The sequence below is a fragment of the Chaetura pelagica genome, unplaced genomic scaffold, assembly GCF_000747805.2.
Source record: "Chaetura pelagica isolate M959 unplaced genomic scaffold, ChaPel_1.0 scaffold145, whole genome shotgun sequence".
NCBI classification, from domain to species: domain Eukaryota; kingdom Metazoa; phylum Chordata; class Aves; order Apodiformes; family Apodidae; genus Chaetura; species Chaetura pelagica.
In genome coordinates this window covers 578,748-601,521 of record NW_009953332.1, presented here as the reverse complement: position 1 = coordinate 601,521, position 22,774 = coordinate 578,748, and the positions used below count along the sequence as shown (strand labels likewise).

The following is a 22,774-nucleotide window of genomic DNA, read 5'->3' as shown; positions in this document are numbered from 1 at the left end:
TTACCAAATAAACATGGTCTGTGTTTTTTAAACTACGCTTATTGAATATGGTCTATTTGATTTTCCATCTAAAAGAGGACATATCTTTTACTTACCCAGGCTCTTGAACACAAGCTGTACATAGCAGTAATTTCTGACTCCTATTACCAAAACTGCCACATTTGCTTTTCACAATGTAGTCGGAAGGATCAAAGTATGTGCCTCTACTATAATATTTTGGACATTTTCGATAAAACAGAATCCTAATAACTCAGCTGTAGTTCTATGCTGCCCACAGATGCACTCTCTACCAACAGTTCTAAATTTTGAAACAGGATAAACACTGTCTTTACTCCCACAAGTCAGACAGAAAAAAACCATCTAATGCAAAATATGAACAGCAAAGTAGAAAAAGACAATGCAGAGAAATAAAATGCAAAGAAATAAAAAGCAGAGTATGTTCTGACATGAATGTTCAAATGTTCTGAACAGCACTTCTATTCAGATACAACATTGCAACTATTCAAACCTTCTCTTTCATTACAAAAGCTCTCCAGTGCTTTACTTAACTGCTTTTCAGTTGTGTTCTCAGACAACATCACTTACCATCACATTTCTGAGTTGCCTCATTCTGTTTGTGACCAGAGGGACACTTGCACTCGTACGAACCTACTGTATTAATGCAGTTTCCTCCTTGACAGACTCCTGGAATAGCCTGGCATTCATCAACATCTACAAAGACAAAAAAGAAGGATTACTTGACACAAGTTACATAATTTCACATGGCTTTTGCTGATAGATAGAGAGTTCTAAAATTACAGTTTAAAAAAAAAACAGCAAACTCCATGACGTTTATCCAGGTCAGCGCCAAAGTAATATATGGCAGTAACAGCAGTAACATGTCAGACGTTCATGTGTGTTGTATTTGATTCCATATAAGCTCAAAATACTTTTACATGTCTTACTTATGACTTAGATAGCTTTAAACATCTAAGAAGTTGGTACTCTTGGTATCCCATGCCTTCAGATCATTCCTTATATATGGTGATTACAAAAACGCAGATTCTTATTTTGAAAGGATCTCTGCCTGCACACACAGGCCACCCTCCTATCCACCTTAACTCAACAGTAATTCTTGCAGGATGTTCTTTCTGGACTGAAGTTAAATTATTTGAGTCAATAGAAACTAAGTGCTGTTCAGCCAGGTTAAGATGTACAGCACATGATCTGTGTAATAAGTAGCAATAAGTAGGACTAGAATGTAATAGATTTCTTTAGGCTGGACTGTCAATGTTAAAGAAATGCTATTAGAAAATACATTTAAATTTTCACTTTACATATTTCTTTCAGTAACTTCCTGCTGTATTTTGTCATCTGCTATTTCCAGTTCAAATTGTGTTGCATTTTTTGTTCCCCACTTAATTTGTTTACACATAAAACATCCAGTATTTCTGTAGGTTTTTATACAAAACTACCAAATGACTCAAATGTTTAAGTGCAAATGGGCAGTTAAAGTGATACCATGGATCACAGAGGCCCCTTTGAAGTAACCAGGGCTAAAGAAGACTGACATTCTTTGTACACAAGGAAAGGGAGAACAAGCTCCAGATGAGTGCATGATACACAAATTATATGTCGGTATTCAGCTTTTCAGCAACTATTTTTAAAAGTTCAGTTAATTTATAGCTATCAGAGAGCTCAGAATAAGGCAACTGTATTAATTCTTTTGTAACAAAATTTCACATGCACCAAATATTAAAATTCCATGTGCACTCAGTACTTAAAGGGTAGCTACCAAGAAGATGGAGACTCTCTATTTACAAGGAGTCACATGGAAAAGACAGGGGGTGATGGGCACAAGTTGCTTCTGGGGAGATTCCAATTGGACCCAAGAGGTGAATTTTTCCCCATAAGGATAGTCAAACATTGGAATAGTCTCCCAAAAGAAGTGGTAGATTCCCCCACACTGGAGAGTTTTAAGTCTCAGCTTGACAGGGTGCTGAGCCATCTCATACAAACTATAGTACTACCTAGAAAGGTTGGAGCAGATGACCCTTGAGGTCCCTTCCAGCCTGGCATTCTGTGACTCTATGATTTTACGTTCACAGAGGGGGAAGGCTCAAAAGTTTTGTTTCAACACCTACAGAAGCTCTTCCATGAGATTGCAGGTAATCTGTCTTGTCAAACAGTTTGCCCTTTCACAGAAGAGACAAAAATAAATTTATTTTCTTAGTTCTACACACTGTGGAATAGAAAAAAAGGAAAGTGTCCTGTGCAGGTTGCAAAAAAGGGAGCAACATGGCTTCCAAAGAGTTTCTTCTGTGCAGAGGTCAACTTCATGCTATTTTCTCTTATTGGATTACAATTGCATATGGAATTCCATTTACAGAATTAAAGCAACACACTGTCTATGTTAAAAATCCACAATTTTATTTCACTTTCTTCTCCATTATGAATACATATTTACTATTCCCTTATTTTCAAAGCTTTAAGGAAAAATATTTCCTCATTTTTTCCCTAAATTTTTCATTAATGCCAAATAAATTAAGAATTTAAACCATTAGCCTGTTTTCCATTTGCAATCAGTTTTTCCTGTTAGCTTGCATGCACTAGTCAATGAAGCAGCTGGTAAACTTTACTTAAGATGCAGAAGGAAGCAACTTCCCTCTTCACATTTGAGTTCATTTTCTGTTTTTTCCCTTCCACAAGCAGCTCTTTATCACTATAAACAGCGAGCTACAGAGGGGATAGGACAAACACATTTAAAATAAAATACAGTACTCATTTCTCATCTCAAAGCACGGCAGTTTCAAATTTTAGTATTTTGTCAGTTTTTGTTACTCACAGTGTTTCTGCTACTGATAAAACCTATGACACAGGCTTTGACAATTCACCCACTTTTTCACTTCAGCAGGTTTAATTGCCCATAGTCAAGAAATCAGGATTATTTTTTTTTTTTAATTATTTTTTTTTTTTAACCACTGGACATGGTTTGAAGTTCATGTGCTGGAGAAGTTTGCATTTCATTCCTGAATCTGTGCTGATTTAGTCAGCACAGTATCATGTCCAAATGCAACAGTTAGACTGCACATGGATTGAGGACTTTATCACAGGCATAAACTTTCTGCAACCATTTTTATTCTATATAACTAGTGCAATCCAGTTTACCAGAAAAGCAAACTTTTAATCTCTTCAGTATTTTAAGGAATTTGGACATGATTTAGCATCATCTAGACAGAAGATGGATTCTATCAGTTATTCAAATCCAGCCCACCTGGTAGCTCCTTTTCCTGTGAAACTAATACAGTGTTTATCTTTTGACCCTTGGGCCTCAATACGCATTCATCACACACAGTATGCATGTACCTTGTGTCATTTATTAATGCTTATTTAAACTGAGCCAAATTTTTCATCAGATCAGGGGTTAAAAACAACCACTGCATGTCTTTCATTGTTTTGTTGTCAAAGAACAGTAAAATAAATGGCGGCAGCAGCAGGAAATGAGTACCTCCCAGAAACTGAAAAGATATCACTTCAGCCTTGAAGTGAACAAAATTTTCTCTTGGGGAAAAAACCAATCAAAACAAAACTTAACTGTTTGAATTTGTATTGGTTTTGCTTCTTTAATTTTTTAAAAGCTGTTCATAGTAATAATGAATGACAATACCACCATGATTTTCTATACAAGAATATAATCACTCATGAAAAGGTGCTAAACAGCTCCTTAAGATACACTGAGATTGCAAGATGCACATCCTATGGAGAGAAGGAGCAACTTCATACTCAGTAGTTAAATCTTGTCACTCTCTTGTCATCTAATGTATATTGAAATTACAACTTATTTTCCAGTAGTAAGGCTTGCAAGTTGTACTTGTACTTGTACTTCCAAACTAGGTTGTTGATGTAAGCATTCACTTAAAAAATGCCAAGCATTCAAACTATGGACTGAGTGGGTCTGATATAATTTTACAGGAATACCAAGGGGTTCTGTGTTCCTTTAATAAAAGTCTCTGTGAATCTAATGTCATCAACATAAAGAAAAGCATCAAAAAAGCATTAGCCAGATTCCGGTTTCTAAAACCCTCAAATAAAATATTTAATGCAGTCTCATCTGACCTTTCTTCCTATTGAAAAGAAGCCTCCTCAGACAGGAGTTATCACACTTCGAGAATAATTGCTTCCTGAATTGCTAATACTACTCTCTTGTTAAAACTTTCGTAGCACACTCCTAGAGCTCCATTTTGTCCCCGTTATTGTCTTTGTCACAGTGTATCTCTGTCCAGTCATACACTACTCACAGATCTACCACCCTTTACTCCTCCTGTTTGGATTAAATTCTCCATTCACCTTTCTCAGCCAGGTTGAGTTTGGCACATGAATTTCAAGTTGATTATATACCCTTGAAGTATTTTAGTGTAGCAGCAAGTACCTCAATCCCAGTTTGTTCAGCATGCCCCTTAGCTCCCTCTGAGAGTTTTTGCTTTAACCAACTGCTGGATGTTTTTTTCACTCACTGTGAACAACACTGCTGTATTGCTTTTTCCTGGCCTTTTCATATCTAGCTGTAGCAAAATCCTGCAACTTCTTTGTACAGACGATGTACCCTAACATGGAGTTTGAAAAAGTAAAAAGTAAGTCTCCACAGTCACAAGTGCTACATCAAGTCCATTCCTCCAGCGGAGTGGTCTGGTAACTCAGAACATAAGTACACAACATACTATGGACCTGCAAACACTACAGAACTTAGCTCAGGAGGAATTACCAGTACTCAGAGCTTTAAAGGGGCTATCTCAATTGTTGGCACTAAAGGCAATGATTTAGTGGAACAAAGAAATTCCCCGTTTCTCCTTTTCCACCCAAAAAATCCGTATTTTCTTCATCTGCTTGTGCTTTATCATCATCTTGTCACATCGTGTTCTCTTGCTGACATAAATACAATCAGGTCTTCCTAAATAGAGATAACATACCAACAGTGTTTCAGTGCTTCCCAGTGGAATTCAGCAATTATGTTAATGACCTAATTTAAAAATATCTGCCATGCAGAATAAGCTGGCAGAGCAAGAAAACACAGGATTGTGAGCATCAGTGCTAAAGAGTGATCTCTCACATAATTTAAATGAAGCCCCAGAAGCTTTGCCAGAATCGGTCTGGCAGAATAGTTTAAAGAATTTATGGTATCTGGCCAACATCTTGGTAACACAAAGGAGTTTGACTTGGGGATTATAACCTCCGTGCATGCCTTCAGTACGTTGTTTCTGTTTATGATCTCGTTATGAAAAGAATGTCTAAAACATACTAATCACTTCAAGATGAATAGTAAAACATAAGCTGCTATATGCAGACAGAGGCCTACTTCTGACATACAAGGAAAAGTGCAATCAAGTATTTCTCCTAGTAGCATTTGGATGCTTTAAGCAGTGTAAGCACAGAAAAACAGGAAGAAAAATATTTAAAATTAAGAACAATAAAGGAATTTATTGTTGCTTAAAACTAATTTAAGTATTTTAATTAAAATAGATGCTTTTGCTAAAACAATGGTGTGACAAGTTCTACAGAAGTGGATCTGAGCTAGTAACTTCAGCTGTAGTTTCACACAGAATCACAGAATGTGCCTGGCTAGAAGAGACCTCCAAGATCATCCAGTCCAACCCTAGACCTAACACAGTAAGCTCGCTACTAAACCATGTCCCTAAGCACCAGATTCACATGCCATTTAAATGCCTCCAGGGATGGTGACTCCATCACTGCCCTGGGCAAACTGTTCCAATGCCTGACAACCCTTTCAATGAAGAAATGCTTCCTAACATCTAACCTAAACCTCCTCCGGCCCAGCTTGCATCCATTCCCTCTGGTCCTATCACATGTCACCAGGGAGAAGAAGCTGTCCCCCTCATCACTCCACCCTCCTTTCAGGTAGTTGTAAAGAGCAATGAGGTCTCCCCTCAGCCTCCTCTCCTCCAGACTAAACAACCTCAGCTCCCTCAGCTGCTCCTCATCAGACTTGTGCTCTAGGTCCTTCACAAGCCTCATTGCCCTTTTCTGGACATGCTCCAGCACTTCTATGTGCTTATAGTGAGGGGCCAGAACTGAACACAATATTCAAGGTGTGGCCTCACCAGCACAGAGTACAGGGGACGATCACCTCCCTGTTCCTGCCGGCCACAGTGTTCCTAATACAAGCCAGGATGCCACTGGCCTTCTTGGCCACCTGCGTGCACTGCTGGCTCGTATCTAGTCAAATGTCGATCAGTATGCCCAGGTGTTTTTCCAACCTGCAGCTTTCCAACCACACATCACCAAGTGTGTAGCTTACCACGGGGTTGTTATGACCCAAGTACATGACCCAGTACTTGGCCTTGCTGAAGTGTTCCTAATACAAGCCAGGATGCCACTGGCCTTCTTGGCCACCTGCGTGCACTGCTGGCTCGTATCTAGTCAAATGTCGATCAGTATGCCCAGGTGTTTTTCCAACCTGCAGCTTTCCAACCACACATCACCAAGTGTGTAGCTTACCACGGGGTTGTTATGACCCAAGTACATGACCCAGTACTTGGCCTTGCTGAACCTCACACAATTGACCTCAGCCCACTGATCTAGCCTGTCTAGGTCCCACTGTGGAGCTTCTCTACCCTCTAGCAGATCAACGCACCCACCTAGTTTGGTCTCCTCTGCAAACTTACTGAGGGTGCACTCAATGCCCTCATCCAGATTGTTAATAAAGATATTAAAGAGAACAGGCCCCAGTACTGGACTCTGGGGAACACCACTTGTGACCAGACACCAGCCAGATGTATCTCCATTAACTACCACCCTTTGGGCCCAGCCATCCAGCCAGTTTTTTATCCAGTTCATAGTGTATTTATCCAAGCCCAGCACCACGAGTTTCTGAAAGAGAATGCTGTGGGAGACAGTGTCTAAGACCTTACTAAAGTCCAGACAGACAATGTCCACAGCTCCTCCCTCATCCACCAGGTGGGTCACCTTGTTGTAGAAGGAGATCAGGTTAGTCAGGCAGGACCTGTCTTTCACAAACCTATGCTGGCTAGGCCCGATCAGCTGGTTGTCTTGTACGTGCCGAGTGATTGGACTCAAGATGACCAGCTCAATAACTATCACTGGCACTGAGGCACCGAGGCCAGACTGACAGGTTTGTAGTTCCCAGGACCATCCTTATGACCATTCTTGTAGATGGGCATCACATTTGCTAGTTTCCAGTCACCTGGGACACCCTCAGTTAGCCAGGACTGTTGATAATAATAGGGAGTGGCTTGGCGAGCACATCTGCCAGCTCCTTAACTACCCTTGGGTGGGTCTCATCTGGTCCCATAGACTTGTGCACACCTGTGTGACACAAAAGGTCACTGATTATTTTCTCCTGGACTGTGGGGGCTGCATTCTGCTCATTCCAGATAAGCATACCACTGTGTGAATGAAATCTGAAGGAAAAATCTCAAAAGATGTCTCATCAAGCTTTCATTTCCAAGAATTAAGAATCTTACAATGTCTTGATCTTGTCTCAATTTTTCAACTGAAGTTCATATAGGATTTTTACCCAGAACTCTAACGGAGGAGATCTGAAGTAGAAATTCAGCCAAACAAGTGACTTTGTCAGATTTGTGCAATTTGTGTAATTACAATGCAATGTAGGGGAAAGCAGTGCTAAGATTAATGCTGCACTACATGGGGTTGCAAAAAAAGACTAAAAAAGAAGGAACAGGGACACAGAATTGAGAAAAGGAGGACATTAACTTTCCTTTTTTGAAGCAGTACAACTTTTTTGAAATCTTTTGTAACACCACAAGCAACAGAAGCTGCCCAAACCAGGATGTTTTCCACAGAATCACAGACTGGTTGAGGTTGGAAGTGACCTCTGGAGGTCATGTTGTCCAACGACCCAGCTCCAGAAGGGACGCCCAGAGCAGGTTGCCAAGGATCATGTTCAGATGGCTTCTGAGTGTCTGCAAGGGCAGAAACACCACAACCTCTCTGGGCAACCTGTGACAGAGCTTGGCCATGCTCACAGTAAGAAAAACGTCTGCTGATGTTGAGGAAGATTTTCCTGTGTTTCAGTTTGGGTCCAATGCCTCTTGTCCTGTCAGCAACACTTAGAAAGAAAGAAAGCAAACACTTAGAAAGAGCCTGGCTCTGTCTTCTTTGCATCCTTCCTTCCAAGTATTTGTATGTATTGATGAGATTCCCCTTGAACCTTCTCTTCTCCAGGTGAAGAGTCCCAGCTCACTCAGTCTTTCTTCAGAGGACAGATGCTCCAGTCTCTTCATCATTTTCACGGCCTTTGTTGGACTCTCTCTAGCAGCACCATCTCTTGTTCTAGGGAGCACAGAACTCAACACAGCATTCCAAAGTGTTGCCTCACCTGAGCTGAGGAGAAGGGAAAGATCATCACCCTCAACCTGTTGACAACACTTTTTCTTCCACAGCCCAGAATGAGATGAGTTTCCTTGCTGCAAGTGCACATTGCTGGCTTATGTACAACTTGGTGCCCACCTGGATGCACAGGTATGCTTCTACAAAATTGATTTCAAGATCATCAGCACCCAGCATGTACTGGTGCCTAAGGCTGTTCTTCTCCAGGTGCAGGACTTAGCACTTCTCTTTGTTGAACTCCTTGGGGTTCCTGTCAGCCCATTTCTCCAGAGTATCAAGGTCCTTCTGGATGACAGCATAACCCTCTGGCCTATCAGCCACTCCTCACTGTTTGGTATAATCTGCAACACTCACTGAGGGTATGCTCTGCTCCATCACCTATTAATGAAGATGCTAAACTGGACCCAATATCAACTCCAAGGGTGCAGTTTTTGTCACTGACTTCCAAGTAGACTTTATGCTGCTCAACTCCACACTCTGGACCTGTAATTAGATCAGATTTCCATCCACCTGTCTTCTCATCCAGCCCATATAGCAACAGTTTGCCTATTAGGGTCTTAGGGGAGACAGTGTCAAGGATTGTAAAGAAGTTCAGGTAGACAATAATCACTACTCTACCCTCATCTACCAGCTAAGTCACTTTATCATCGAAGTTTATCAAGTTGGTCAAGCATGACTTCCCATTGGTGAGGCCTTGCTGGGTACTCCTGGTGATTTTCTTATCCTTAAAGTACCTGAAAATTATTTCCAGAATTAGCTGCTCCATCATGTTCCCAGGGATAAGGGTCATGGTCCAAGCTGCTTTGAATTCAGCCAGTGAGGCAAGGCTGGAGACCACCCATCTTGACAACCAGCCTTACAAAGATGGCAGAGCAGCTCTGGACATCCTTCAGTGTGCTACTGACACTGGCAGAAAACTAGTAGTGCCCATGTCCCATCTGGTCTCTCTGGTATGGCAGCTTAAATTTCTTGAATGGAACATCAAGGGGGATCCACGTACCATTATTGGCCTGGGTCCTAATAGACTCCCTGCAAGAGGTTTGATTGATACTGGAGCTCAAATTTCCTGGTTTAATTCTGCCTTCATGGCAACTCTGGGTATCTCTCCCTGTGCACGTGTTCACACTTAATGAGTGGATGGCCAGCCTCTCAGTATGTGCACTCCTGGGTAGTTTTGCATCTTCCTGATGAAGAGATGTTGCTGAGTTAAGGTTGCTTTTGTACCTGATCTAAAACAAGCACTACAGCAGTACAGCTCCACTAGCCCTTTTGGGGAAGCCACGTGTAGACAGTCCCAGACAAAATAATTTCCACTGGGGCACATATGGTCAACCAATTGGCAAGGCTTTTCCTACTGCACTGTCCTTGCTGAACCTATTGACTCCCTTGGGAGTGCCTTAGGACCTGAAGACTGGAGAACAATATTGTTTAACTGCCAAACCAAGAAGCTTAAACAAGGCCTGCTTTTGAGCATACGTAATAACATCTGGAGCATTCAGACTCTTGACAGCAAGACCCTAAAAGTTTCCCACGAGTGGATCCAGGGATAATCATCCAGCCTTTCCCCACCAGGATGATTTTCTGCTCTGCAGGAATCTCATGGATCAATTTATGACTCAGAACAGCATAATCTGGTTCCCTTGTTTGGCATGTGGTTCTAGTACTCTGCTGAGGCCCTGTTGCCAGCAGGACAGGAATACAGGGTGGTGTTAATTGACTTATTGCAAGGAGTGGAGAGGTTTGCCCCTACCGACTGGATTCTTGTAGGGCTTCAGTAGGGGTTCATGTAGTTATTTGAATTTTTGGTGCAGCTGTTCAGCATGCAGCACCACAGCTTCCAGACTGTGGCAGCAAATGACACCACCTCTAAGCAGCAGGCTAGACCAGGCATTCTTCTGGAAGGGCTTGGTGTAGCACTGCTGCTGGTAGTATGTGGCCAAACAGCTGCACTGTAGGTGGCTTTGTAGGGGCCAGAATGATGCCAATATCAAGTGGCTTGGCCACTTTTTCCTGGTGACCATTAGTGGCATGGTATGCCTCTGCTGTGATAAATATGCCTATCTCAACTTTAATTGGTGGAAAAATGAAAACAGAAAAAGGAAATTACTATCAGCAAGCCTACTGCACCCTAGCTACCATTCTATTTTACCCTAGCAAATGGATGTCCCATATGTTGCACCCCTTAACTGAGCATAACTCTTGGGTAAAGCAAGAAGCACTTCCTTGGAAAGGAATGAGTGTAGGTCAATGGTTGAAATCTGTGATGGAATGGGTGGCCGACTTGTTTATTCCAGACAGTAACATTAAGACTGTCATCAGAGACACCCTCCTCCAACTGGGACATCTAACCAACAGCACCAGAACTTCCTTCACGTTGGTCAGCCTACACAACCTCAAGCCACTGCCAAGATGATACTACAAAACAGACTGGCACCAGGTGTCCTCTTGCTCACATCACACACTCATCAACCCAACAACAGACTCAGACTCTGAGCCTTATTCCTTCAAGGGTTCCTTATTCCTTCAAGTGTTGTAGGGTCTGACTGCAGCACCTACTTGGTTTCCACTGCTTCTTGGGAAGGTTCTCAGACAACACAGCTTAAAAAAACTGACCAAGTACACCACGCTGTAACAGAAAAGTAGTACATTCTCCTTCGGGAGCTCTAGTATCCCCTGTTACTGCATTCTTTATGAAGTTTGTTAAAAAATTTACTCAAGCAGCTACAGCAAACAGATACCTATCTTTTAGGATAAGTGGATTGCAGTAACAAGAAAAAGGAGCAGCAGCAAGTCTCTTGACATAAAGGAAAAAAGTATTGCATAAGGCTTTCCCATTTCTCTAACATTTTATTAATCTAAACATAGAAGAGTGCAGTCCTTCCTTACTCATGCATTTTTCTAGTCCTCTACAAATATTCCAAACAGAGCATCTAGAAGTTTCACTGTGTGCTTTATCTAAAAGGTGGAATTAAAAAAAAAAAAAAAAAAGAAAAAGAAAAAAGTCTACATAACTCCCAACCACTTCAGAAAGAAAACAACTCAGTGGCAATAAACAGTGAATTTTCCAATAAAATTAATTATTAAGTAGATGAATTCAGAAACAGAAGCCAGCTGCCTGATTAGTTCTCTATTGCAGTATCTGATGGCTGTGCTTAACATTCTGACCTTTTCATGCTCTGAATTTATGGCTCTTTGATTTGCACTCATTTCATCTAGGCACTTTGAGTTTTCTTCTATATGCACATTAGCTAAAATCTGCAAGCATATCCAAATTTCATCAAAAGTAAGATACACTGAACACACACAAGGAAAACAGCGATTTATTTATTTTTTTTAAATGGACATAAGGTTTTCAAGATGCAGATCAGCAACACCACCATTGTGCTACATGTAAACCAGAAGTCTTACCTTGACAGGCTCCAGTGCGAATATTAGGGATGAAGCCACGACGACACGGCTGAGGCTGAGCAGGGCACATTTCACAGGGGTGACCCCATGCACGTCCAATAGTTGCACAACAGAGGGTTTTTGTGCAAACAATGCCAGTTAGCTGACCCTGACACATTTGGTTGTTAACTTGTGTGAAACACGGGCCTGTTCTGTAATCTGGAAAAAAGGAAAGATCACTGTATTATACAAGACAGTGTACTAGTAACTATAGTAGGAATAAAATTTTAGTCCAGTAGATATCTATATTAAGAAAATTCCAAGTATAGAAGTTGCATGTCACTTTCCACAGAAGGTAATGATTTTCACAAAGTTATCCTGTCTTACAATTTCTTTATCTCTGAAAGATGCAAGTAAGGAAAGGTGGCTAGACTCAAAACCAATCTGTGCATTGACAACATATCCAGTAAAATCCATAATAAGTGAAAGAGTTTTAGAAATAAACCAACAAGAAATCAACCAAAAGAGCAGACCAGATGAAGCAAACAAGGACTGGGAACTGGCATCCTTCTTCCTAAGTTACATTACAATGATTCATGGGAGGGAACTACAGACCACAGCAGGCATATTTGTTCACTCCACACTGATCAAGGTCCATGCCAGCAACAACCACAGAATCAACTTTCTTGGTGGAATACTTAGTGCAAAATAGTGCTGCCTAGGGAGGACTAATTGGTAAATCACCATTTATTTTCAGAGGAATAATAACAGATAATACAGCGTACTCAAGCCATATTGAATACACTGAATATATAGCCCTAGTCAAATTATTGTCAAATTCCTGTAAATAGTTAACTTAATAAGGTTCAACCTGTAAAAAGAAAAAGATTTTTTGGACCATATGAGGCAACACAAATGGGGAACAACAATTAACTGAACTTCCCTAGGAACAAACGAGAAACAGATGGCTGCTCTAAGCCAGGTTTCATATCCTTACGGAAACTTTAAGAGGTGGAAAAAAAGAAGAAAATGCAAAGCTTCTACTCAGATTCAGTCATGCACAAGAAGGCGTAACAGTAGGGTTGCAGCTGCTCTCCTGTCCTATTATCCTTTTTTTCCTACTGAAAACAGGCTCCAGTACTGATACGTGGTCACACACCACCTTCCACATACTTGCACTGGTCTCACAACCAAGCTGCAAACGGGACAACCAATGTGTTCTAGAATTTGATACTTTCACCCTGAAGAGTAAAAACAGCTTTGACATGATTGGAAAGGAAGAAAGTGGTATTTCCAGGGAGACATCATATTAAGTTTTCTTTGCAGTAAGACACAAGTCTCTTAAAGTAAAAGTTAGATTAAACAGAAATAAACACCCTGTTGCCTGTCTTTGATAAGGTCCATTCAGGTACCAGTTTGGGAGAGACTTCTGCACAATTAGTTATACACAGCAGCAGTTAGTATCAACTGGGTTGTTAATTTCAAAAAAAGTTAAGCAAGCACATACGTATCCACAACAAAAATGCCTAAGAGAGTAGATTAAGAGATCATAAATACTCTATAAGGACTGTAAAACTTAATCTTTCTTGATTTTCATCAGAAATCATCTTCAGAGTTATATCTTTGAACTTGCCTCTCTGTCCATCAACCCACAAAGACAGTACTTTTAGTAAACAATGCATATTATAAAAACAAAATTCTGTCCATTAGGAAAAGGTTTCAGTGATCTTTTATCCAAGATAGAATCAAAGAAGACTTAGGGTTGGAAGGGACTTTAAGGATCATTTAGTTCCAACCCCCATTCATGGGCAGGGAAAACCTCCCACTAGACCAACAGGTTGTTTCAAGCCCCATCCAACTTGACTTTGAATGCTTCCAGTGAGGGGCCAGCCACAGCTTCTCTCCACAGCCTCTCACCTCCTTCTCCAGGCTGAACAACCCCAACTCTTAACCCATCTTTGAAAGAGAGGTGTTCCAGCCCTCCAATCATCTTCATAGCCCTCATCTGGACTCACTCCTGGAGCTCCATGTCCTTCTTATGTTGGGGGCTCCAGAGCTGGACACAGTACTCCAGCTGGAGAACTCACTCATCACTGATCTTCACTTGGACATCAAGACATTGACCTCAGCTCTTTGAGCGTGGCCATCCAGCCAATTCCTTATCCCCCAAGTGGTCCATCTGTCAAGTCCAATTTAGAGATAAGTCCATCATGTGTACAGTGTCAAATGCTTTGCACAAGTCCAGGCAGGTGATGTGAGGTGCTCTTCCTCTATCCACCAACACTATATCATACTGGAAACCAAGCAGCTTTACAGTGGTCTGAATTTAATGAAGTTCAAGGCCCTTGCCAAACTGGGAAGAGCTGAATTTTTAACATAAAGATCCCAAGGACTGATAGCAAAAGACCATGATGTCATCAAGCTATAACCTCATACTGGAATGGCAAACATTTGAAATACAAACTCCAGCCATCAAAGATTTAAACTCCACTAACTCACTGTAGTCTTATCTGGATTTTAGTTAAAGCATAAGGGTAAGAAAAAGACTCCATCACAGATTATGACTGTATACTTGTTTATTCAGGTGTCACAAGACTGAGGGGAACACATGATAGACTGCATTTAGCCTGCAAATCATCAGCAATGGTCAGCCTGCTATTGGAAGAAAACAAAAACTGCTCAGAATTTAAGACATGAAAGAAACAGAATTAAATCTTGACTTTGGTGAAAACAAATGGGAATTTGGCTACTAAATTCAATGACAACACTACTTCGTTCTTGGAAATTAGTATTATTGCCTAATATTACCTTAGAGCTTTCTCTATGACACATAGTGAAAGTAATGAGCTTCATATATATGGAAAAAGCTTTTACTGCTGCTCTAACATCAACTAAGTTTATACACTGCTAATGTGAAAGTAACAAAAACATTTAAAAACAGCCCAGTCATTTAATTTTCTCATTAATGACTGAAGTACAAATAATAGCTGGATTCTGAGGAAGTCTGTGGTTTACTCTGTGTATTAAGAATTGATTGTTTGACTGTAACCTGTACACTGCAGAATTTTTGCCTAACTGATTATTCCAGTCAGATCAATAAAGAATGAGTCTTTCCTGAAAATTAAGTTTGATTTTAGACTCCTCATTAATAAGATTCTAATTTAACATGGAGCTGAAAAAGAGAAAAGGATGTGTATAGGTAAACCTGAAAAGTCCATGACCATTTACCACTAGTAGCACTAAGAGTCCCATTATAACATGTAGTCGCTTTCATAGGAAAAAATACTTATTCAGAAAATAAGTGGTTCTGCTGAACAGTACTGTATTTTTACAGCATCTGTGCTCTGAGGTGCACTTTTTAAATAGGACTGATGTTTGGATAACATGAAATTATTACAGTAGAAGTGGAAATACAAATTATGTATTTTTCTGTTTAATGTTTGGTGATCCTTAGACCAAAGGTCTTCCATGTTAAGAAGTCTGGAACTCAATCAGACAAGATTAAACTTGGAACTTCAACTTGAGTTGTGAATAGTACCTGAGTTTCTTTATCTTCCCATAAGACACAAGATGATTATGTGTATACTCTGTCAACCCTAGTAATGCAAAGTTCAGTTGGAGGGCGTGTTTGAAAGAAAGATGGAGAATATAACCAAACGATGAAGTGTTTGTGCAAGGGAATATGAATGAGTCGGATACAAGAACAAACTATACCAATACACCCATTCCTTAATATATCCTATTCATTTAGAAACATATGCTCTGGAAACCTATACATATGTATGTGCCTACTCATGCCTTAATAAACAGAGAATTAATAAATCACAATGTTCAGGTTCTGTAACAAAGCAACATCCATTAGAGTAGATCTGGAGGATATCTGTGAATCTTACTACTGCAACAGAAACAGTAGAAGAATAAACAAAATTATTACTAAACTTTCATGTAAATTTACAAATAAAAATAAATTTTACCCATAATCCTGAGTTCCTGAATGATACTTCAGAATAATCACATATAAACTGCAGATCCTGAGCTCCTAAGCGAGTATGAGCTTTATATAAACTTGGGCTACAGAAGCAGAAACCCAGCAGCAGACCACTTCCAGACAGAAATAGGGAAGTAACCTCTTATCTGTACCTAGCAAGAATATATTTTTCCATGGCTATAGCAACTACATTTCAAATGGGATGCTGGAAAATTGCAAGAACTATGCAAAGAGTTAGAAGAATAATTTAAGATTTCAGAAACATGCTTTATAGTGATACTACTATTTTAAAACAATATTGTAATTAAAAATATCAATTAAAAAAAATCTTTATCCATTAAAGTTTATCTGAAATGAAGTACAAAGGTAAAGAGTCTGAGTAGTGACAGGTCTTCTGTCCTAAGAGAAAAAAGCAAGATTTTATTTTGTGAAGTGACGACAAGAATATGTGGGCTAAGAGTAAAGTGCAGTTGTTTATATAAGGTCTGTAGTCATATAGTATATTCTTACTTAGGGAAAGTAAGCATACAAAAACTAGAAACCATTCTGAAGATACTTTGCCATTTCAAATGAAGCTGTGGATTTGATTCTGAAATTACCACGTGAGATTCTATGGTCTGTTTTATAGAGTCAGTCAGACTATATTATTATAACGGTTCATCTGACCTTAAAAACCCTGGGCTTATGAATCAGTCATCTTTTCCATACTGGTGTTAGGTGTTTCTTCATTTGCTCCTTTCCCTGTACTGCTGTCACAATAATTTTGCCAGAAAAAAATGTATGTTAGGACATATGTTTTAGATCATTTGTTGCTTAGAGAGAGTAACGGCTTTGGCAAAAAAGGGGATTTTCAGCACATACATGTTATGCTTTTTTTTTTTTAACGTCAGAAAATGATATTCAATACGTACCATTATATGAAGAATGACACTGTTACCAGCAATCCAAATTGCTAATACGATTAATTTAAGAAGAAGTTTTTTTTTTTGTTGGTGTGAACATTTAAAAAAACCCTGGAAGCAGCACATTTGACTTCTAAATTTAACTATACCACAGTGTTTCTATTTTTCTTAGAAGTGTGCACTCTCTATTAACAAATGGGACTGTCCCACTATCACAACTCTTGGGATCTTTTTCATTAATTCTGTTTTTTTTAAAAAAAAATCCATTCTAATTTACCTATGATTTATAAATGGCTATTTGACAGAAAGCCTGATATGATTATTAGAAATGTAACAATTCTAGTTTTGGGTACACTCCAATATCCATTTATTTTGTTTTCCTTCCTGTACCTCTGGCCAAAACCAGATAATTCAAATGAAGATGCAAAAAGCCTGCTGTAAGTAGACATGGGATAATCTGTCTGCCACATTATGTTTCCTCCTGCTATCTAACACCCACTATCTCAAAATCTGAAACACAAAGCTCAACATCGCAACTACCATTTGTTGCCATTCAGGACAAAACATTAAAATATTTTAGTATACATATAAGGATCCAATTCGTATCTGAATTTTGTCACCATCTTGGTCTCCACAGTTTCATACTATGCTAATGAACAACTTCTGCCCACGAAAATTTCATCTATTCTCAGCTAACAGAAAAAGTGAGACAGAGAAAAGTAAAAAGGCACCGAAACATGTTGGAATGTCCATTGCAAGTTATCTGGATGAAAACTTGAAGTGTCTTTTCAAGGAAAAGCACAGACTGAAATTTTTAACTGAAGGCTCCCAGTACTGAAATACTGTTTCTATGTAAAGCCCAACAGTACTATTCTCAGTGCAGTGGCAGTCTGCTGCACCTGCATAAAGCCAGAACCTCAAAAGGCCATAGACTGCAATGCAGGAGCAGCATATTATCAAAAATCCTATATTTCATACCTGTGAGTGCTGGAAAGATTAGCAGGAAGGAAATTAATTCTCTATTGGCAAAAATATGAAGTTAAATTCACCTTGCTAGAAGATGCCCAAATAAGAAACATAGAAAAAAAAGCAACTGCCTTTATTACACCTCTGACAGGAAGCTCTGGCAGATTTTCTCATAATTTCCTTGGACATTCAGAGGTCTCCAGAAACTTGAAACTTATTTTTGCTTCTTGTTACAGCACCTGCTCCTTGATTACTGATGATATTTTTCAAAGAAACTCTATCTGAATCCTCCCCTTTGTAATGTGAAATCTAAGAGTTTTGACTATTAAAAATATAACTGAGCTCCATCTTTCTGCAATGGGAAATCCTACAATGTGTGGCTCCTACCATAATACCACTGGAATTGGAAGAGCAAGGCATAACCTATTCTCCTACTGTTTCTGCATAAACAGTGTTGCCCAGACCTTGTGTATCCAAAAAATGGCAGCTCCGGGCTTTCCTTGATGAGCTTATCATCTGAGAATGAAAGGGTTGGTGATGCTTAGAGCTGTACTTGAGTTCAGACTACAAATCTGAAATGTACGCGTACGCAAATATTATTCTTCTTGTTCAACTCCAACATCTGCAGATCGTAAGTCACAGTACGCAAAATGATACTTAAACATTACAAAGGTACATATGTTTGTTTTATTAAAGATTAGCTAAAATTGTTTTTCCTTCAATATTTTATTCATCCTAATATGGAAATTTTCCCTTTTTTGCAGTAATGTTTAGCTGCCAACACTGAGGGTTCACCATAAGTGAGGTTTCAAAGGTAACAAGAAGTAAGATGGATTGTACTGATTCAGGCTTGGTATAAATAAAAAGCATTTTTTTCAAAGGTGACATCCAACAAGTTATGGAAAAAAGACTGTTGGCTGAAAATGAGAGCTAGTCTCTTGGAAAATGAAAGAGACTTGGCAAAGCTCTTAATTGCTCTTGGAAAAAATAGTCTATGGGCAGTACAGCTATTTAGAGTAAGACATTCGCGTAAACCAAAGCCTGAGTAGTAGGGCCTGAGCCTCCTTCCCCTAGCATTTTTTCTGGAGAAAACTTTTGTGTCAAGTCTTTAATTGAGTATTTAATACAATTAACTTTATGAATAATGTAAACAATTAACACCAACATCTTTCAAATATTTAAAATGCTAGAAAACTCAAAGTTGAAACACATCCCCAGAAGATTCTTTAGTTACTGTGTGAAGCAACAATATTTTATAAAATTTCTTTTGATATGTAACAGAGAATAAGAGCAGTTTAGTTGAAAAAGGTTTTGAACATTTATGTCAAATATATCATTAAGGCTTCAACATTTTTATGCAGCTGACAGCTTATATTTTCAGGTTGATTTTGTACTACTGTTCTACTGGTCCCACATGGCTATTTCTGACCAGCTCCTGTGATACAATACTTTCCATCGCACAAACTCCTGTGATTGAGTAGGCAACTTAATACACACATGGCAGTTAAAAAGAGAGTGAAGGGCAGCTCTAAATGAAAAAAAAAAAAGCATGTTTAATGCAGCAGTCTATGTGGGCCTTGTAGCTTTTAGCAAAATTCCAGTTTCCACCAGTACTGCCGTCATGTCCATTCTCAACACATTCTCATTTTCCTCTTGCTGCAACAGCAAAAGCAGCTCCTTTCCAAAAACAACATTCCAGGATTTGCACATCCATTTCAATATAATTGATATTATGTCAGTTTTAAGCATATAAACTATTAGTATAGTATTATCTGCAGATCTTAAAACCTTTTTTTTTAATTGAAAATAATTATTTCTTACACATCTAAGCACATGGGAAAGGATGGCAAAGCACCAGATAAACAACATTTCTGAAATAAAAAATAAATTTTCTGTAATCACTCTGAACTTTACAGAAAATGCTTCTAATATTTTAAGATACACACAGAAAGCAGAAAAAGATAGAAACATGGAAATGCTTTGCTTTTGTCATTTATGGAATCCAGTTACTTTCAAAAGTGAAGTATTTTCATGCAGTTACAAACTTTTTGGAAAAAACTGTTGTCCAACCACGACATGCTCCACTGACTGCTACAAAATTTCAAGTGTAGAAAAAAAAAAAAACCCTCAGGAAATAAATATACCTGAGTCTTGCTTCCAGAAAGGTCTCCAATTTTGGCTTGTTTTGAGCTTCAAGTAAACATAAGTATTTTCACATACTTCCAGAAGCCCTGCTACTACATAAAGTTTGCATCTGAGTTTGGATATTTGACTCCAATGACATATCTCTAAGAGCAAACACTTAACACACAACAAAATTCTAACAAATTATTACAAGACGTTAAAGGCTGAAAGTAGTCCTGTGTAAAGTGTACAAGGAGATAAGATATCACAAGAATAACTCCTTACAAGATTCAGCAGTTCATACCTACTATCCTATCCTTTTTACATCTTTACTTTGCTCAGATGTCTATAAAATTCAAAGCACTGCAGTAACTGTGTATCATGCTGCCTACTGCTCTCCTCTTCTGTTTCACATTTAAGTTAGAGGAATTCCAAGCATACTAGCATTCTGGTCACAAATACACTCCTTCATAACTACAGCACAACAAAGAATACCTGTCCCCAGAGTCCCAAACATTAGTTCAATGGAAAGGATTCCAGGGATTTCCTTCTACATCAGACAGTCAAGGGTGAGACCTAAGTCCACTGACTCACAGAAGACCAGAGAGAAGCCGAAGCCATTTAAATCCTCACTGGGAGAGCACACACTACTACCAACAAAGCTTTGTAGGTGGAAAAGTGGATGCACAGGAAGATTTCTTGTTACAGCCTGACAGCTGGATGTTTAATTTTCAATGACAAAAAGGATTCTTCTTACCTCTGTTGTAACTTCATACACTGCACAAAACTTTGGATTCAGATTTCATTGACAAGATTTGCCCATATGATGAAAAGAAAAAGATACTACTCATTATAACTCTGGAAAGCTGGCCAAATGCACATTATATTCTTTAATTCCTTAATATCCAAACCATTATAAAATCAGTACCTTGCTATATGCCTGCAAAGAAAATACACTGCTTTTCTGGATGATCATTCAAAAACTTGAGTTACATCTTCCACAGATTTTTGGTTCCACAACCACAGACAATCAGTGCTACCCAGTTAAACATCAAAGAAACAGAATTCTCTGTCAGCAAAGAGGAAACCTAAATATTCAGGTCAACAGATGTGATAAAGTTTTGAGTATTGAAGAACAGCACAAAGAGCACAGGGTAGGCTTCCCCACCCTCACTCCCTTGTTTTGGAGCTCAGTGTCTTTGCTCATGCCAGAAACCAATCCCACTACTGAAAGTGAGGCATTTCATAGTGGTTAAGACTATGTACATGGAGAAGGGTTTGCAGAACAGGTCCACAGTGAATAATTATTTATTCTCAGAAGTTCTGATCCCATCATGGTATGTTAGGATATATTTCAGTCAGCTGAGCATGAAAGAGCAGTCAGGTTAATTTAAAGGTGCAAATGTAAAGATTTCTATAGCTGCAGAACTCAGAAGTAACTTAAAAGTTTTCATGGCAGGTGGAAAAGTGGTCTAGTGGTTTTTTTCCCAACCCTTGGGCAATCTGCATGCTACTTTGTGATGTCAGAAATAAGAAAGACATAAAAGAAGACGACGTTTACATGTTAGCCTGCAGCTGGCCACAACCCAGAGTCAGAACAGTTAGGTCCCATAATGAAGGATGGAACCTCTGCTGAAGTCAGGTAAAAGTGAGTAACCATAGCTGTGGAGTCTCTCCTATTAGCTGTGGCCTTGCTAGGCATTTCAGGAAGGACTTCAGAATGCATCCACACTCATAAAAAGAAGACGTGAAACATTTCATAACTAATTGCTGCATAATTTAAGAAAGGCAGGCAAATAAGCCTCAGCAGATCAGAAACTCTATTAAAACCATGGATATTCAGGTGGATGTAATGCTGTTAATTGTTAATGTACAACTGCTTCACACGTTGCTCTTAGAAAAAAAAAATCCCATTTAGTTTGCCAGAAACATTTCCCCTGATGACTGTCTAAATTATCTTCATACTTTTTTCAGTTGCTAATAAACTAAAAACTTGGCCAATTACTATTTACTAGCTCTCTCTGTGAAAGGCCAGAAGCATAGTTTCCTGTTCTTTGGACACCTGTTTTTTGTCCAGCAAAACAGAAAAGCTTTAGAGATTCACCGCTTTGGCTTATACAATATTTTCATAGGGACACTAGAAAGCTGGGCAACTTTTAACAATCAAAATATAGGACAGATGTTAATTCAGAGGATTCATCTCTTAATAAAGAAACAACTTACTTCTGTTTCTTATTAGTCTGAGATGGAATAAACCAGCTTACATTTGGCACTCCTGTATTTTGAAAGCCCGGGTGCAATGTCCTCTTGATTGGTTTCTGCAGATGCTATTCCTGATAGCACCTGGGTTACTCTTTTCCATATAATTTTATTGGAGTAACTATAGCTTTTAAGACTTCACATAATTAATTCTTATGAAGACAGGTATGGCTGAAAATTTAAAGCAGATAAATTTAAACAATTGCAAACCTTTGTATTTAATTCATTTGAAATTGATCAATAATTTAAAATAAAATATCTTCCTTGATACATAATTGCTGTGCCATACTTCAACGTCAAAGCCATTAAAACTTTAAAGTCCAACAGGCTTTTCACCAGTTACATGAAGCTTACTTTTTTGGCTGTTTTAAACTGAGTAACAGAAACACCTTCCAGCCTCTACCTTTCAGTTTCCCTTTTTAGTTCTTATACACAAACTGAGTGCTACAGCATTTAGGTAGCAGAACCAGAATATCTACATTTAAATGCAAACAGTGGCTCTAAACCTGAATTCTGCTCTTAGTCAAAACTCCCAGTAGCTTCTCTGGGATTTCTGCCAGACTTAGTAGTGCAGGACTGAACCCAAAAAGTGTATTTTCATTGGCTTCAGCTGCTTGCTGGGATTCTGCGGAGACAGAAGACTCATCTCTCTGTCAGCAGATGAGAGTGATGACTGCAGTATGCTATCAGCCTGGTGAAGGGCACTCCATGAGGGGAAGACTGTACATGGGGAAAGACAATGAAGTAAAAGGCAAAAAAAAGGAAGGACATACACACTACACAT

The 22,774-nt window shown here is 39.0% G+C and overlaps 1 protein-coding gene across 1 annotated transcript in view; it reads right to left on the bottom strand.

The window, feature by feature from the left end:
* The window catches only part of FBN2 (fibrillin 2), a 148,652-nt gene that overhangs the window by 104,571 nt on the left and 21,307 nt on the right, over positions 1 to 22,774 (bottom strand). The window contains exons 5-6 of the mRNA XM_009998148.1: positions 11,773 to 11,970; positions 586 to 711 (exon numbers count right to left, since the gene is read on the bottom strand). Of these exons, the coding sequence (XP_009996450.1) occupies positions 586 to 711; positions 11,773 to 11,970 (324 nt within the window). The remainder of the gene's footprint in view (positions 1 to 585; positions 712 to 11,772; positions 11,971 to 22,774) is intronic.